The sequence below is a fragment of the Asparagus officinalis genome, chromosome 7, assembly GCF_001876935.1.
Source record: "Asparagus officinalis chromosome 7, Aspof.V1, whole genome shotgun sequence".
NCBI classification, from domain to species: Eukaryota; Viridiplantae; Streptophyta; class Magnoliopsida; order Asparagales; family Asparagaceae; genus Asparagus; species Asparagus officinalis.
In genome coordinates this window covers 85379963-85399861 of record NC_033800.1, presented here as the reverse complement: position 1 = coordinate 85399861, position 19899 = coordinate 85379963, and the positions used below count along the sequence as shown (strand labels likewise).

Sequence of the window (19899 nt, the reverse complement as noted above, 5' to 3'; positions counted from 1 at the left end):
TTATTGAAGATTCTGATTTGAGCACAGATGTAAAACCCCGTATTTTTCTTTGTTATGTATATATGTGAATTATGGTGATAAATAGCTTGAGTTCATAGATGGACATGATAACATGATATTTGAGATGATATGAGGCATGTGTGTAGAGTTTTGTGCATTGGTTTTTGTAAATAAGCAAAACATGCACGAAACAGGAAACTGCCGGATCAATCGACCGATCAGTCGACTGACAAACTCAGTCGACCGATCAGTCGACTGACGAGTAGTTTTCCAGTTTTTCCAGGTTTTGGGTCTGTTTTGATTGGTACGGGTTTAGGGTCGGGTCTGGCTGTTCATATATGATCTCCTCTACCCGAAATCACCCCCCTCTCATCATCAGATCTGATAAACCCTAGCCCCCACTCCCCTGTCTCAAACCCTAGGTTCGTTCTTGGTGATTTTTGGGAGAATTCGGAGGATTTTCGTCGAGACTTTCACTTTGCAGCGAAGTAAACCACTCTCTCGCAGATCCAGGAGCTTTTCATCACCCCTGAGGCGAGTAACATCTCGCCCATCTCTGTCCCTTTTGTTTTGCACGAAATTTTTGGGTTTTAATGAGTTTTTTTAGCCTAAAACATATTTTTAGTACAAAGAATAAATCTTTATAGTATATGATGCGAAATTTTGTGCTTTTCAGTTTATAAAAAGATCATCAACGTTTTCTTAAAGAGATCTAGATCTGAAAATGTTTGAAAAGAGTTAATTCATGATTTATTGATTTCAAAATGTATCAAACATGTTTTTATATGTTTAAGGATTTTGATAGATGTTTACATGCAGAGATTTCATTTCAGTTTAGTACATATATGTTAAAATCAGTATCTTTATACTTAGGATTTACGATGATGATTTTAGGTAAATTTTATTGCATAATCAAAACCTGCACAGCAGGTTCTGTAGCCGTTCGGTCAACTGATCAGTCCAATGACGGGCTGAATTTTTCAGCTATCAGTCGACTGATCAGTCGACTGACGGGCTAAATTTTGTTTTTCGCAGTTCCTCAGTCGACCAATGAGTCGACTGGTTGCATCAGTCGACACATGAGTCGACTGATGAGGTGGTTTACAGATTCTTGATCTGTTTGAGTTGTTTTCGGGGTCGCCTCGATTATTTGACACTAGTTTACAATGTTAGTGATTTATTTGTACATGTGAGTTGACTTTTGACACAAGTTTAGACCTGTACATCAAGACATTTACGAGTTTAGTATATGTATATCTTTTCGCATATACTTTTGACAGTTGCACTTCTTTACTTATAGTCCATGTGTTGGGCAAGCATTACTATTAGTCCATGTGTTGGACACTTATCATTTCAGTCCATGTGTTGGACATGCATATCATTTAGTACATGTGTTGGACATTTGCTAAACCTTGAGCATTACATAACCGAGTTTAGAACATGACATATTTATGAAGTTGGGACATGATAGCTACCTAGGCTGGACGTGACACTTATTGTGGCTTTGACATGACTTTATTTATCGGTAGAGATGGGTTCATTTTCTTTTCTTTATTGTTCATATATTAGACTCCGGGTTTGGTACTTAGGGACTTACAATTTGAGATACAAGGTATATAACGAGGATTTCCTTGTTTGGATTATTTCGCTCGACGTACCTATGCTCGTGTTGTAATTTCCTAAGTACTAAAACCCATTATTGTTAGGATAAATGATTTTTTATTATTATGTGTTAACTGTATTTTCATATACAACGAGCCCTATCTCTTGGGGTTGGTTGTGATGTTGCTCTCTAGCGCTTTGACGCTCGTTGTCCCTTACCTTTCAGGTAACGAGCCAGGAGCCCGGAGAGTCGCAGGTTGATGGCGATGTATTTTAGCTTCAGCTATCTATTTAGTTATATTTTTGTTTTGAGCTCCACTGTAGACTTTTGTTTAGACATTTGAGGGTTTTTATTCTAGAAGTTGTAAAGGCTGTGTGTCTTATTTTTCTCTTGTCAGATAATTCTTGTATTTGAGACTTGTTGAGTACCTCAGTTTATTTATTTCAGACATTGATTTGTACTTCATTATGCTAGATGATGGGATATCAATTTGATCTCTATTATTTCATCTGTTGATTTCTGTATTATCTTTTACCTGCTCTTGTACCTACACCTTTTATTGACTCTATTAGAGAGATAGTAATTTGTGATGGTGAAACATGTTATTGCACGGTGTAGTGCATGGCAGGTTTGACATTCTTGGTTTCACCTTGGACTGCAGCCTTGTGTGAACCCAGTAGCGTCACAACAGAAGTGATGCTTGATCATTGGTCTCGGCTGAAAACAGTTGATGATGAATCTTAAGTTTACAGATGAAGTTTAAGGTTAAGGCTGCGTTTGGGTTTATCTTTCATCAGGCTAGGAATAAACCAGGGCAGGGGCGGTTTAGTCTTAAACCAGTTTAAGTGCCAATACTAACTCCAATTTTGCCAAACACCTTGGCTCGCGAAACGGCGATGAAACCTGACCTGATTTTGAGTGGTTCAAACACAACTTGGATGCCTATACGAGCTACACAAGTTTTGTTTGATCTTTCAGATTGGCCTACGGCTCATGATAAAATTATGTGACGCCTTATAGTTTGGACTCCAGAATCTGTTGTTCTTTCCATTTTGTAGTGAAACTGTAAAGTATCAATGCGAAGAGGAGTAAACATCATAAAGATTTGAAGAAGAAGTTTTCTACGCAATTGGAAATCCACATATTTGCAGTCAACTTCATAATATTTCTAATTTTTAACAGAAACTAACAAAAACATGCAATTGCACCTGCAGGCCTGCGTTAAAATCAATTTTATACATAGTGAATAAACCTAGGATTTCAAATACGGGATCCTTACCCAAGCTTACGAAAAAGTCAAATAGTATTGCCGGAAAAGAGAATGAAGTCAAGAAAAGGATGGGGGAGTTTGTACATAGACATTAATTTATTTCTTGTGATTTGATATGTTAGTTAGAGACCTAGCGGTTGGCCTAGATTATTCAATTAGAAAATTTTTCAACACGAAAAATGTTGTACTCGTCAAATGTACCTTGAACCGTGGACGGCAATAATTTGGCCCTCAAGCGTGCAAAAGACGAAATGGAGTTCCATTTTTATTTGATGGAGCTTTTAACCAAAGTTGAACTCGAAGATGTATGCAATTTAGGAAAAGAATACAGTATAACTCTTTAAAGTTTCATTCATGTTTAGCTGACTATTGTATTTTTTATATATAAGCTCTTTATCACTGTTAGCTTAACATCCTGTACACGTAAGCAGATGCGACTTCATAACATCTCTTCTTAAACTTGCTTGCACACACGCGCATACTTTTGTGTGGGTATGACGCACTACAAGAAATTACATCTTTAACGAATGGATTTCCCTTCGTTAAAGAGCTGAAAACCTTCGTTATTGTATGATAACGACGGGGAAAAATCCCTTCGTCACCCGTCGTTGAAGCCCTCTTCGCTAAAGGGTCACGAAGGGATATACTACCCGTCGTTATAGAGTCTATAACGACGGAACATATTACCGTCATTAATATTTACGACGGTAATTATCACCGTCGTTACCATCAGTTACGGGGATATTTTCCCGTCGTTACCATCAGTGACGAGATAGTTTCCCGTCGTTACCATCAGTGACGTGATATTTTCCCGTCGTTACCATTAGTTACGGGGATATTTTCCCGTTGTTGAAGACTAATTAATGACGGTTGGATACCGTCGTAAAAGTCCACATAATGGGTAATTAGTAACCCATCAACGACGGTGCTTTTCCTTCGTTGATGAACAAAATACGGTTTATAAAACCGTCATTGTAGACTACAAATTTCTAATATACATTAATAATAAATTTTCCATTCATAGGCAACTATCATATTATTCTCAACCAGACACTAAGATTCACAACAAAAACATATTAAAAATATCCAATAATGAATAAGAGGTAAAATAAAAATTACATTCATTAATAACATCAATAAATAAAATTCCACCATCCTCAAATATTCAATACTAATAATAAGAGTTAATATCCTAATTGTTCCAAAGAAAAATACATGAAACTATCTAAAACAAATTAAAATAAAAGTTTGGGGAAGACACATCTCTGACACCTCTAATCATCGTCAAAAGAAGACTCGACCTACCCCCTCCTAATCTTGCATGGATAGCCTGAAAAATTAAAAAAATCACATAATTAAGAAATATCAATTAAGTAAATATTATCTTATTAAGTAAAAAATCATATTTTTTTAGTGCAAGTAGTCAATCATAAAAGTATATAAGAGATTTTACAAAAAATAATTACCTAATCCTGCACATGTTCTCGAGTTTGAGGAGTCAATGAAGGTGATTGCCTAAAAAAAAGTTCTTGCATAGCTTTCACTTGTGACTCCAACTCAGACATCCTTTGTTGTTGTTGCTCCTGCTCATCTAAGCGTTGTTGAAGCATCTGGTTCTTTCTCTTTTCTTCTATAACCCGTGCTTCCAGATCAGATCGACTAGGGAGCGGTCCTCTTAAATCTTTCAAAGTAGTCCCGCCACCAAATACAGTGATGTGACCATGAGATTGCTTCCCCCAGATTTTCTCAACTATCTCAATGTCAGAAAGTGAAGGGTTTGCTTGTTTGACTTGAACAATTTCATCCTATAAAAATTAAATTCATATGTTAGTACTATATAATGCATCATTATCAAACTTAAACACATATTCTACTTACATATTTATCTTGATCCCCATTTTCTAGTGTTTCATTAGCTTTCTTTCGAGTTTCATGAAACATTTTTGCCACATCAGGTGGATTTCCTGACTTGCCACCCTTATTCAAATATTAAATAAAAATGAGTACAACATCAAACTAAAAAACAAAGTAGTTATAAATAAATAAGAAATTAGTTATGAATGTATACCACTTCCCACGCAATTTGTCTAAATGGTTTGCTGCCCGTGTGGTGGAGCATCTTTCTTTTGCCTATGTTAAATGTATTTTGTTGGCTTTCTTTCTATACATCAAGATTAAAAGATAATTTTAACAATCCAACAATATACATGGAACAAAATTAATAAAATTAGGAGATTAATACCTGAAATTTTGAAGAAAAATAATGTTCCTTAACTAGCCAATCCCTTGTAATGAATTTTCTTTCACATATTTCTTGTGCATGTCACCACGCCACTTATTCCACAAATCGCGCAAGTGTCTCATTACTAACTCTCTCTTTTGCTCCATGTCCTCAGCATCAAATTTATCCTATATTAAATTTGAATCAAAATTTAATTTATAAGAATTAAAAACCAAATGCATTTAATTAATTTTCAATGTACCTTAATGGATGCCCACATATGATCTTTATTTTGTTGTGGTATTTTGGCCCAATTCTCAACAGCTACTGGGCAAATATTTCTATCACGAATAATAATTCCAAGATATCGTGAAAATTCTGGCTCAATAGCTCTATTCTGATAAAAAGTAATGATCTTTTTCTCCCCATGTGACAAATTATTCAACTTTAAACACTTATTATTACCACGAGGTGGATTTTTCTTCTTATGAGAATTATCAGCTGCATACATCTTATCATATGTTAGAAACAAGATATAGGTAAAAAGAAATTGATAAAAATATTACTTCTTGTAATTAATAAAGAATATACCTTCTTGTCGAGATTCATTTAGTATTACATCATCACTTTGCACTCGATGATTATTTGATTCTGCAAAAAATTGGGCAATTATTAATCCAATCATAAAAAAATAAATTGAAAGATAAAAAAGAAATAACAATAAATTTTAAGTCTCATCAACCTGCAGAATCATCATTCTCTTCATTGTTAGTATTTGCACTTCTCCTGCGATTTTGTGCAAAATTCTCCTCTTCAAAGTTTTCTGAATCAGCACTAAAATTTGTACCCATATTTTGATCTTGTATTGGATTTTGAATATTCAAGTTCTTGTCATGACAAGTACGGAGTTGTTCCCTTCTTAATGAATTTTCTGCAAGTGCTTGAAGTCGCTTCCTAATTAATGACCTGGGTGCTAGAAATTGTGCCCTTTTGCTTTTGGAAGTGACTTCTTGAGTTTTCATTTTTCTGCTATGAATAGGAATTTAAGTATCATACACTATGTATAAAACAAATGTCAAAAGAGAAATGAATAAAAGAAAAAGAAACCCCAAGAACAAGCATAATAATAAATACATAATACATGCTTTCACCTTGGACTACTTTTAACCAGAGCTTACTTCTGTGATTCGGTTGTTTATTTATTTACTTGCTTATTTAGTTATTGATTTATGTTCAAATCCCGAAACTAGCTTTTATCATACAGAATATATAGCTATTGGTTGCCACATTGATCTCATTCTATCAATTGCTCCGAAGTCAACAACTAACACAAGGTAATTTTAACAATAACAAGCTCTTGATAACACAGAAGTAGAAAGGACACAGCTTGATTATAAACATATACTATTTAAAGTAGAAGTTATTATAGGATGATTGGCAAAGGAATCATAAAATGGAGCTTAAACAGTTGGAATAGAGTTTGATGGTTATGGATGATAGTACTCTGAAGCTATATGTTAATAATTGTCAAGCATGCGAGCAGGTACAATCTTACACTAAAGACATATTTATCATACTTTGTTCAAATGCTGCTGGAAACTACAATAACTATAGATAACTGGTTATACATTAATTGATCAAAGCATATTATTTGAAGGTATCCTTAGATAACAGATTCCACAAAACTGGAAACGGAATTGCTGCTATAATGATGACAAGGAGGTTGTCAGCTATGTACCCCAGGGAGAAAAAACACAAAATCTAGTATCAATGCACAATAACTTAAGGCTAGCCAGAAATAGAAATTTATCTTAATAACACAATATCATTTGTGTTCTATTCTTTAATTAAAGCGTTCTAATTCTCTGCTTGAGTCTTTTTCCTCTTTTTTGAAGTTGAGACCGAATTTACAATAATTGGATCAATGTCACTCCTTCTCAAATTGATATAATCATCTTCCAATGATGTTGATGCAATAGCCTGAGCATCAAATGATTCATCTTGCAAATAAGCTTCAACTCCATCGTCTGTTATCTCACAATCATCTGTATCTGGTGGCATATCATAGGAATCACGGGGTTGTGCTTTAAGAACTACATGCCAACCTTCATTGGCAATATCCTCAACATAAAAAACTTGTGATGCTTGGCCAGCAAGTATAAAGTGTTCATTCGTCTTTAGCAAGTGTCGGCAGTTAATACTGATAAATCCATATTTGTCTTCTTTCAAAGCGGTCCCTTTTCCTTTGCCGTGCACATCCCACCATTTACAACAAAATAGAACAACCTTTCTTCTACCAGGATACTCTAATTCGACAACTTCAACCAAAGCACCATAATAATCTATATCTCCACCATCACCAGCATCACCAACAACTGCAACCCCACTACTTTGAGTTGACAAACAATTATCTCGACTTTCTGTATGAAATCGATGTCCATTTATGACAAATCCAGTAAAACATTTAACAATCTTACTTGGACCACGAGATAGTGAAAGTAAGTCATCATCTTCTCGATAACTCTGATAAACCTAAACAAAACCAAAATATGATCAAGTCATGGAACATGTAATAAAATGAACCAATCAAGATATTTAAAAAATAAGGCAAGATATATACGTACTAGAGCTTGGAACCACTCGATAAAGTTCTTATCCCAATCTTTATCATCATAGTGATTTGTGGGTTCTCTCACGAATTCATTGTAGTCCCTACATTAAAATATCATAAATATGATTAACGTTGACTAACTATAGTAAATTTATTAGTAGAATCTTAAACTTTAGTGACTTACTCAATGTGTGGTTGCACTTCATCACAGTTCTTTAGAACATAAATATGAGCTTGCAACCACTCACGTTCATCAAGGTAGCGGGTGGTGGCAGCACCCAATGCCCGCCCACTATGTCTGAAAATAGATAGTTGTGCTTCATTACATTCTCTATTGTCATCTTCATAATTTCTTTCAAGGCGATTAAACTTTGTCTCGAAGCCTTTTAGATATCTTGAGCAAAAAGTCATGCATTCATCTGCTATATATCCTTCAGCAATTGACCCTTCTGGACGTGCCCTATTTCTGATATATGACTTATAAGTATAAAGCTGACGCTCCACTGGGTACATCCATCGAAATCGAACAGGCCCTCCAAGTATGGCTTCAGATGCTAAATGAACTACTAAATGCAGCATAACATCAAAAATTGAAGGTGGAAAAATCTTCTCAAGCTTACATAACGTAAGTGGAATCTGCTCATCAATTTGCTTAAGTTCATCCACCCTTAATGTCTTGGCACATAATATAGTGAAGAATATGGAAAGTTCAATAATTGCTTCACACACTTTTGCATGAAGAAGGCCACGAATCGATACAGGAATCAAGCGCTGCAAAAGAACGTGACAGTCATGACTCTTTAACCCCAAAATCTTACGCTCTTTAAGATTTACACATTTTGGCGGGTTTTCCTCTATTTTTCGCCAAAAGAACAGTGATGAAATGATTATTTCCTCGTTAAATGTGCATTTCGCGATGAAAAAGTTCATCACCAAAATCACATATTTCCTCGCCAATAAAATAACTAGTTAGGAGACCAAATCATGATCATCTTTAGTGAGGAACTAAAATTTTCATCACAGAAGGTGGTCTGCTGTGAGGAAAATATATACTTATATATACTTATACATATATATACTTATATAAGAGAGAGTATACTTATATATACTTATATACTAAGAGAGAGTATATATACACACATATGACATATTATATGTAAGAGAGAGTATATATACTAAGAGAGAGTATATATACACACTTATATATACTTATATATACTTATATATACTTATATACTAAGAGAGAGTATATATATACACACATATGACATATTATACATATATAGAAATATGTTATATATACATATATTATATATATACATATATTATACATATATAAAAATATATTATATATACATATATTATACATATTATATATATTTATATATACATATATAATATAATACATAAAAATAAAAATAAAAAAAGAAAAAAAATAATCCGGGTCGGGCCGGGCCCGGGCCCGGCACAAAAGAGCCGGCCCGGGCCCGGGCCGCGGGCTGTTTTGGACAGCCCTAGGTGCGTGTATCTACTTATTGTATGCTATGTGGCTCCGGCCGGGCTCCGGGCCGGGCCCGGGCCGCGGGCTGTTTTGGACAGCCCTAGGTGCGTGTATCTACTTATTGTATGCTATGTGGCTGCCACTAAAAGTGGATTCTCCACATCAGAAAATAATTTAGATTATCATTTACCCTTTGAATGCACTTGGCACTATTCACAAGTATGATACTATTCATAAGTACAATTACTATTTAAGAGTACGACTATTGTTCATAAATATGGTTATTGTTCACGTGAAATAGTAGAAGTTATCATTCATGGTAGAAGCAATAGCGGTAAAGTTCGAGATAAGAAATTCAACGGGAGTAATTTTTTACTGTGAAAGTTAAAGATAAAGATGATCTTGAGAAAAGATAATTGTCTAGAGCTCATCGGTGCAAGGCCGGACGATATCACAAATGATAAAAAAGTGGAATGAGATAGACGAAAATGTTATTGCCAATCTCCATCTGGCATTAGCAGATGATGTGCTGTTAAGCATAGAAGAGAAGAATAAAACAAAGGAGATCTGAGATATTCTAACAAAGCTATATGAGGTCAAATTCCTGCACAATAAAATCTTCTTAAAAAGAAGACTTTACACTCTAAGGATGATAGAATCTACATCGATGACCGACCACATCAATACCCTAAATACACTATTCTCCAACTCACAACGTTGGGACATACAATCGGTGTAAATAAACGTACAGAGCTTCTATTTCAAATTCTACCTGATTCGTATGATCAACTCATCATCAATCTAACAAACAAACGTCCTTATGGACTATCTAGTCTTCGACGACATTGTAGCAATCGTTCTGGAGGAAGAAAATTGATGTAAGAATAAAGAAAACAGGCAGACAAGTTCACAACAAGCGGGGGCCTTATCGATGACGAAAGAAAAATCAACGGAACGTGACTCTAGTGAAATTCATACCCATGGTAGATTAAAATCAAAAAGTAAAAAAGAATATCAAATGCTACAAGTGTAGTATAAGAGAGCACACGACATTGGAGTGTTGGCACAATAAGAAGAGTGGTGATAAAAAGTCTTCAGAGCCATTAACATCTCAAGGATATGTTGTCATCACATCAGATGACGGTAAAATTTTATACAGTGAAGCAACCACTGATGAAGGCAGAAAGAGGTTTGTTGATGTCTGGCCTCTAGATTCAGCAGCCTCCTGGCAGATGACCTCCCGGAGAGAATGATTCCACAAATATGAACCTATCTGAAGAGGATCTATATTCATGGGTGATGATCATACCTTGGAGATTTTTGGTATTGGCATTATCAAAATTAAACTGTTTGGTGGTACAATACGCACCATTCAAGATATATGACATGTGAAGGGCTTGAAGAAAAATCTATTATCTTTAGAACAATTAGATGATCTCGGGTGCAAGACCTATATAGAAAACATGATCATGAAGATTGTTAGAGGGGCGCTTGTTGTAATAAAAAGAGAAAAGATAGCTACAAATCTATACACGCTCAAGGAAGAAATCCTGCAGGAAACTAATTCATGTGGGGCATCAACTAGCAGTGGAGAAGAACAGATCATGATGTGGCATCGTAAACTAGGTCACATGTCAGAACGAGGCTTGAAGATTCTCTCTGATCAGAAGCTAATTCCTGGACTTAATTCGCATTCTGCGAGAATTGTGTTACAAGTAAGCAGCATTGGCTAAAGTTCAACATATCGAGTTCTAAAAATAACGCTATTCTAGAACTGGTTCATTCTGATGTATGACAAGCACTAATTAAACTCATGGGAGGAGCAAAATATTTTGTGTCACTCATTGATGATTACTCTAGGAGATATTGGGTGTATCCTATCAAGAAGAAGGCGGATGTGTTCTTAATCTTTAAAGCTTACAAAGCGCAAGTCGAGCTTGAATCTAAAAAAAAGATCAAATACTTAAGGTCAGATAATGGAGGAGAATACATAGACGGTGAATTTCTTATATTCTGTAAGTAAGAAGGCATCAAAAGACAATTCAGTACTGTTTATATTTCTCAACAAAATGGAGTAGCGGAGCGGATGAACAAAACTCTATTGGAAAGAACAAGACCAATGTTGGCAACTATAAATCTAGATAAAGTCTTTTGGGTAGAAGCAGTAAAAACCACCTATTATGTGTTGAATCAATCTGTATCAATCGTAATATAGTTAAAGATGCCGATGGAGATATGGACCGACAAGCCAGTTGATTATTCCAATCTCCATATATTTGGAAGTCTAGTGTACATAATGTACAATGCCTAAGAAATTACAAAGCTAGATTCAAAACCCAGAAAATACATATTCTCGGGTATGCTGACGGAGTAAAGGGATATCGCTTGTAGGATCCCACTACCCGTAAGGTTATCATCAGCAGAGATGTTATCTTTGTAGAGAACTAATTACAAAGTGAAGAGAAAGAAAGCTATTCAAGAAAGAACTCAGAGACTATAGCTGTTCAGGTAGAAAATGATCTAAATTTTTCTGAAGCAATACCAGAGCATGATTTACAAGAACCAGTCGAGTCCGAGGCTCCAGAAATTTGAAGGCTAACTCGTGAGAGAAGACAACCGACTTGGTACTCAAAGTATATTACAGAAAGTAATATTGCATACTATCTTCTAATAGAGGATAGAGAGCCATCAACTTTCCATGAATGTATAAACAACACAGATGCATCTTTACGGATGACAGCAATGTAGAAAGAAATTGAAGCTCTCCATAAGAATAAAACTTGGGTACTTGTGTCACTACCACAAGGAAGGAATGATATTAAAAATAAATGAGTCTACAACATCAAGCAAAATAGAGATGATCAAGTAGAGTGATATCATGCTAGATTGGCAATAAAAGGATATGCTCAGAAAGAAGGTATTGACTTTACTAAAATATATTCTCCTGTAGTTCGACTTATAACAGTCCGAATAGTCCTGACTATGACTGCTATATTTAACTTACATCTAGAGCAGCTAAATGTGAAAACAAAATTTCTTCATGGAGATTTTTAAAGAAGAATTTTATATGATCCAACCAGAAGGCTTCGAAAAAAAAAGAAAAAGAGAACTTGGTTCATAGATTGAATAAATCTCTGTACAGTCTAAAGCAGGCACCAAGGTGTTGGTACAAGAGATTTGATTCATTCATCATGAGCCTTGAATATAACAGACTTAAATCAGACCCTTATACATATTTCAAGAGGTTTGGTAAAAATAACTTTGTTATCTTATTATTGTATGCTGACGATATGTTGGTTGCAGGCCCCAACAAAGATCGTATCAAAAAATTAAAGCATAGTTGGCTAGGGAATTTGAAATGAAGAATTTAAGATCTGCAAATAAGATTCTAGGGATGTAAATTTACCAAGACAGAATTAACAGAAAGATTTGGTTTTCTCAAAAGAATTATTTGAAAAAAATCTTGTGGTGCTTTAACATGCAAGATTGTAAGTTAATTTTTACCCTATTTTTTGTTAATTTTAAGTTATCCTCCAGTATGAGTCCTAGCAGTGAAGATGAGAGGATGAAGATGTCTCGAGTACCATATACATCAGCAGTGGGAAGTCTAATATTTATTATGATTTGTACAAGACCAGACATTACACATGCAGTGTGAGTGATTAATTGATACATCACAAATCATGGTAAAGAGTATTGGAATGCTGTAAAGAGGATCCTAAGATACATTAATGGAACCTCAAATGTTGTATTATGTTATAGGAGATCAAATTTTTTTGTCAATGGATATGTAATTCTAATTATGTAGGTGATCACGATAATAGCAAATCCACAACAGATTATGTGTTTGCACTTGCTGGCATAGCTGTAAGTTGGATTTCAAAACTACAGTCAGTTGTGGCTACTTCAATAACAGAAGCAGAATATGTAACAGCTACACAAGCTAGTAAATAGGCGATATGGTTGAAGATGATGCTGGAGGAACTCGGACATGAACAAAAGAAGATTTCTCTATTTTGGAACAGTCAGAGTGATTTACATTTGACAAGAAATCCAGTCTTTCATTTAAAGACTAAACACATTCGAGTTCAGTACCACTTTATTCTTGAGAAAGTGAAAGATGGAACAGTGGATATGCAGAAAATTCACACCAAAGACAACCTAACAGATTTTTTGACAAAAGCAGTTAATATTGATAAATTTATTTAGTGTCGATTCTCTTATGATCTGTCAGAGATGTGAGCAACATGAAGATGGCAAGATAGAAAGAATTGTATAAAGAAATAATTGATACTCAATTAAATCTTCAAGTGAGAGATTGATGGAAAGTTACAGTGTCAACAATAAACACCTACCCTGCTACAGTAATCACCAACCATAGACCCGGTAAATGTTACTGTAGTAACAGTGCGCACCTATCACAAACTCACCTATATATAGCTCTTCCCAGCGTTAAGTTATGATCATCCCAGTGTCTCCAATTAAGAGTAAAAAAAGAGAGAGGGAGAGAGAAAGAGATAAAAATAGAGAGAGTTTCTCCGTAGAAAGAGAGATTATAACTCCTAAATTTTTCTCATAGTGGATTCTTTTATCCTTGCCCGTGGTTTTTACCCTAAATTCATTTAGAGGGTTTTTTACGTAAATCTGTGTGTTCATTTTATACTTCTACTCTACTAATCATTGGTACATTGCTCTATTGGGCCCCGGGTTTGTCTCAGCACATAGCAGCTAAGTGAACAAAGTAAATATTTTGCAAGTTTTCTGGATTTGCTGAACTTACTAGGCCTAAGTGACATTTTCAAAATGTTGGTGGTTAACTGAAAAATGTCCAAAATTACCACGGGTTTCATGAAATCCCCTTAATCATACTTCCTTTAAAAGCATGAGTTCGGAAAAATCTTTCCTTGGTCAATATTACCCTTCACTTTTTAAAATATTTTATTTAAATCTTAATCTATCATAATCATAATTATATCCTATCTTAATCTCACGTGAATTACCTATAGCTCAATAATTTAAAAAAATAAGATTAATAAGTTACATAAAATATTAAAACAATAATAAAAAACCCAAAAAGTTTCAAAACTTATGCAAAATACTCTCAAATATTCAAAATTACACAAAACATCATCACATATCAAAACTTAAAATAACAAACATGAAATTTGAAAATTAACAGTATCCTCTGAAGAATTTTAAATTTATAATTAACATCCTCAATATTTTAAAATTTATAGAAACACCTTTAAAAGTTTATCATACTTCCTTTAAAAGCACGAGTTCGGAAAAATCTTTCATTGGTCAATATTACCCTTCACTTTTTAAAATATTTTATTTAAATCTTAATCTATCATAATCATAATTATATCCTATCTTAATCTCACGTGAATTACATATAGCTTAATAATTTAAAAAAAATAAGATTAATAAGTTACATAAAATATTACAACAATAATAAAAAACCCAAAAAAATTCAAAAATTACACAAAATACTATTAAATATTCAAAATTACATAAAGAAACCATCAAATATCAAAACTTAAAATAACAAACATGAAATTTGGAAATTAACAGTATCCTCTCTAAAGAATTTAAAATTTATAATTAACATCCTTAGTATTTCAAAAATTATGAAAACACCCTCAAAAGTTTAAATTATAGAAAACACCCTCAAAACTTGCGAACAACATAGATGATTTCTAGGGATTACCATTGTTGATGTATGAAATCACACAGTCAAATAAGGGATTGATTGAGTTGAAGGAGGTCCTCTAACTCTCTGAATGTCTGATTCTTGAACAACCTATATTGTTCCCTGCACAAGTAACAAATTGTAAGAGGGCGGGGTTTGAATCCCTGGTTGTTCCTCTGACAATTAGGTCAGTGATCTGCTTGAGTGGAAAAGTAAAAGAAATTGTAGTAGTTTTTAAGCTCAGAGAGTAGTAGTCAAAGCTTACACTGTAATTAAAAATAGTACATCTTTTTATAATAGGGGTAGGAGGGTAGAAGAATAATTTTGGCCGAGTATGGGGCGGCCATGTTAGACTCAGCTTTACAAGTGTCAGCCGACGAGTGGATGAGAGGTCACTTTGGTGTTTTATGTGAAGTGATAGGGGGTGTGCGGTGCCGACGTGGTCCGATGTGTCATAAATATTATTGGGGACAGAGGAATGATGATGCTCATAATGCATTCAATGATATTTATTGCGAGGTGATGGGTCATCAGTGCACAAGAAGGGGCTCGAGGCATTTTGTTGCCTTTCTACTCGTCTGATGGTCGAGAAGTACCGCCTTTTGAGTCTCCCTAGCAAGGTGTCGGCCGATGAGCTGGTCGAGTGGAGTGATTAAGCAGTTGACTTAGCTAGGGGACGACACATAACACATTTTGATTTGTCGACATGTGATGCCTTTTGGATAGTCGATATGTGACGCCTTTTGAGTCATCCTCGCAAGATGTTGGCGTGTCGAGTCGACCGAGTTGGGCATCTGATTGTCTTGGGATATTGACTTAATTATACATAATGTGGGACAATTGTCTACCAATGATTAAAGATTATTTTCCACCACTTGAAAAGCTATAACAACCATCAAACTTGAACATAAATTCTCTTTTCTCCACCGTAAAAAGCTCTTTGTTGCATCAATTAAGCCTCAGGAATGATAGAGAAAGATAATACATGAATTATTGTCAAAAACTAAAAAGCTTTAAAAATTACACGAAACACCCTCAATAGTTCAAAATTACACAAAACATTCTGACTTTTCAAAACATAAAACAACAAACTTAAAATCTAGAAATTAGTAGTAGCCCCCTAAATTTTAATATTTGCAAATAACACCCTCAAAGTTTCAAAAAATAATAGAAACATCCTCATTTAAAATTCTAAAAAAACATGAAATTTGAAAAATATATTGATAGATTAAAATTTAATATGATTGTCTAAATAAAAGTAATTGCATATAATTTTACTCTTAAGTTAGAGTATAAAAAATACAGAGGTAGCATTAATTAATAGAAGACTAAATCACTTAAAATTGATAAAAGACTGTAATATAATAGCTTAGCATTAATTGATTATATTTTATAAACATTATTCTTTGATGTTAGTAATATTCACAGGGTAAAAAATTATTCTCTAATGTTAATAATATTCATAGGGTGAAAAAATACAATAAATTATGTATGGAGAAACTATTCAAAGGTTTAGAGATATCTTTCAAAAGGATCTAGCTATTTCATATTTTAAATGGAAAAGTGAACGAAATTAACCCAAAATTCATAAACTTACATATATCTCTTGCATTGATATTAACAAGAGAGATACCTATCAAAGAAGCGCCAACTGGTTTCCCATTAGCAAACATATTAAATAACATTTTCCAATCAAGAAGTATTTTCCATAGAAGATACAAGAAATATTAGTAAGTCTTATAAAATTTTATATTTTATTCTTCAAATACTAATGGAGTCATAAACTTATTATATAATTAAATATAGATGACATTGCAATAGCAACTAATGTGAAGCTATTTATTAACTATATTATGAGATATAACAAACCTGATAAGAGGAAGAAAATCACTGTAATTGACAAAAGGTATCCACATAATACTCACTTAACAAGCCAGACAAAAGGTGGGAAATCACTATAGTGGACAAAATATATACATATGATACTTACTTATCATAACTTAAGAAAAAAGTTTACCAATATACAAATATGCTATTACACATTCAATGCAAAAATAACTATCTGTTATAGTATACTTGAGTTATGGTTTACGCTTGCAAAGGCTGCAATAAGAAGGTAGATATAGATGTTAATAAGGAGTGTCCAAATGATAAATGTTATAGAATCTCTGATGACTTAGGACATTGCAAAGGTAACACTGTTTGACACAGTAGAAAATTTTATTAGATGCACAATACAAGAATTCATTGCAAAGAAAAAATAGGTCAATCCTAACTTAACTTAAATAATGAATTAGAAACACAGAAAAATTATCATATATGTGAAATTAACATTTGTTCTCATTCAAAGTACTTGTAAAGTTAGATGAGAAGATAAAAGATAAATGACTTAGGAAAAGATAATAGCATAAGATTCCACCTTGATGTTACAATTAACGTATATGATGAAGACACCACTCTAAAATTACCCTAGAAAAAGATAAAAGTGAAGAATGCTTGATCTTGGCTCAATAAAAAATGAAACAAAAAGAATAAAAGATAATATTTTCTTAATATTTTATAGAATTACCTAATTTTTAGTACAATTAGGAATATCAAGATTTTCACGAATTTTTAAATATTTTTATATACTTATTTTGTGGACGTTTTATCATATAAAATTATAATAGAGTTAGCATTAATATTTAGTTTATGGTTTTTGATGAAGTCTATCAATGATTAGGAATAAAATTCATATTCTTTTTTTTGTCATTTTAGCCACTTCTAATCAATCGTCTTATTGGCTTTAATTATTCCTCTTGCTATTATAATGCTATTTTTAAGTATTTTTTACTTTTACAACATTATACTTCTATAGGTAACGCTTTCTTTCATGTCGATCCAAATAACATGAATATTCAAATTGGCTTCACGATAGTTTCATGTCAATTCAATTATCAACATGAAACTAAAAATTAGGTGTAGCCCATTCAAACAAACATTAAAGAAGATACATAATCACAATATTAAATTTTAGAGACATAAGTGAGTAAAAACTATCAAATTGAAATTGAAGAATAAATTTTAGTAAGGAAACAAATTAAAAATAAATAACTATGATATTTAACCGCATACAATGCACGTGCATAAGAACTAGTTATACTCTCTTTAAAAGTACGAGTTCCGGAAAATCTTTTCATGGTCAATATTACCCTTAACTTTTTTTTAATATTATATTATTATCCTAATATATTCTAATGATTCTATCTAATTATCCTACCTTCTTTGAATTAGTAATTAAATAATTTATCTTATTCATAATGAGACTTAACATGTTATTGGATAAAGAAAATACGTTTGATATAACTTAAATCATTTACTTATTTCAATTCGTAAAGAAATCTAAAAAATATATGCTAGCCTACACCTAAAAGTTTTTGGATTTTGTAAAAAATATCCTCTAAGTTTTTAAATTACAAAAACACCCCTACAAATTCAAAATTTTATAAAAACATCTTTAAAAATATAAAATTTACTTATTTCAATTCAGTGAGAAATCTGAAAAGTATATGCTGGCTAAAAATTAAAAGTTTTTTATTTTGGAGAAGGTATCTTGTAAGTTTTAAAAAATGCAAAAATAGCAAAAAATGCAAAAATAGCCTTAAAAATTAAAAAATTGTGAAAAACACCTTAAAAGTTTCAAACAAATAACACAAACAACCCTAAAAAATTTATAGAATTTGCAATAAACAATCTAAACTTTTTTCAAATTATAAAATAAAACCCTTAAAATTATAAAATTTATAAAAATCCTGATAATTTACAACCTAACAATACATTAAAAATATATGAGTTATAAATATCCCCTACGTAATTTATGATTTATAAAAATACCCTTAAAGTTTTAAAAATTACAAAGAAACACTTAAAATTCAAATTTTACAAAAAAACACCCTGAAAATTTCAAACTCATTAGTAAATTGAATACATAAGAATTAATCTATAAACAATTTACAATCTATAGAAAAGGCCTATAAGTTTTAGTAAATTAAATACATTGGAATTATAAATAATCTATAAATAATTTACAATCTGTATAAAAGGCCTATAAGTTTAAAAAATAGCAAAACAACCCAAATATTCATAATTTATAAAAAACACCATAAGAATTTCTAACCTATAGCCACTAAATTGAATATACAAAATTACTAACAATACCTAAAAATTAAAAATTAATAAAAAAAATATCATACTTCCTTTAAAAGTATAGATTTAGAAAAAACTTTTTATGATCAATATTACCTACAATTTTTTTGAAAAGAACATAACTAAATAAAAATCTATTAAATTTAAAATTTATAAAAAACACCATTAAAGTTTACTATATTGCAAATTATCCCTCCAATGTTTGAAATTTTTCAATGATTTTTTGTAGTTCCTTGATATCAATGTAATGTCTGATAGTTTTGTGTAATTGTAAATTACAAAAATTTAGGATATTTTTTATAATTTTTAAAATTTCGAGTGTGTTTCTTTTGTAGTTTTATAATTTTTCATTGTGTTTTTAGTGTAATGCATAGATACGTTAATTAATGATGATATTGAAGAGTAAGTCGTTTTTGAGATTTATTGCGTCATAGTTAAGTATGCATATCACTATTCCTAAGCAATATAGTTTATATATATAAAAACATTTGAACAATCTATATAGTAGTCAAAAGGATTTTGACTTTAATGTACTATTTTTATAAATTATATTTAATGTGTACCCACCATATAATTTAGATTGTGGTCATCATAATTTAATATGCTTGATTGATTGACTATAAAGGTATATAGACCATAGATTATTTTACTTTCTTACATGAACTAATAGTTGGCGTAATAATTTAAATACTTACTTTTAAATTTAATATAAATAGGAGCTCTAACAATATTTTTTTATTTACCTACAGGATAATACAATCTCAATTCCTATTTTTTGCTTGAGATTTATTTCATAGTTTCACGTATCAAATTAGT

The 19899-nt window shown here is 32.4% G+C and overlaps 1 protein-coding gene across 3 annotated transcripts; it reads right to left on the bottom strand.

Moving 5' to 3' along the window:
- On the bottom strand, positions 4453-6161 carry LOC109850241. 3 transcript variants are annotated; one of them, XM_020420205.1, is made up of 3 exons: positions 5837-6161; positions 5686-5745; positions 4453-4678 (listed from the first exon to the last, which is right to left on the bottom strand). In XM_020420205.1, the coding sequence occupies exons 1-3, from the start codon at positions 6114-6116 to the stop codon at positions 4674-4676; spliced, it is 345 nt and encodes a 114-aa protein (XP_020275794.1). In that variant the 5' UTR covers positions 6117-6161; the 3' UTR covers positions 4453-4673. The 3 variants fall into 3 exon arrangements, 2 of the variants coding, with proteins under 2 accessions (XP_020275794.1, XP_020275795.1); XM_020420206.1 differs by lacking the exon at positions 4453-4678 and adding an exon at positions 5196-5282; XR_002249387.1 differs by lacking the exons at positions 5686-5745; positions 5837-6161 and adding an exon at positions 4752-4811.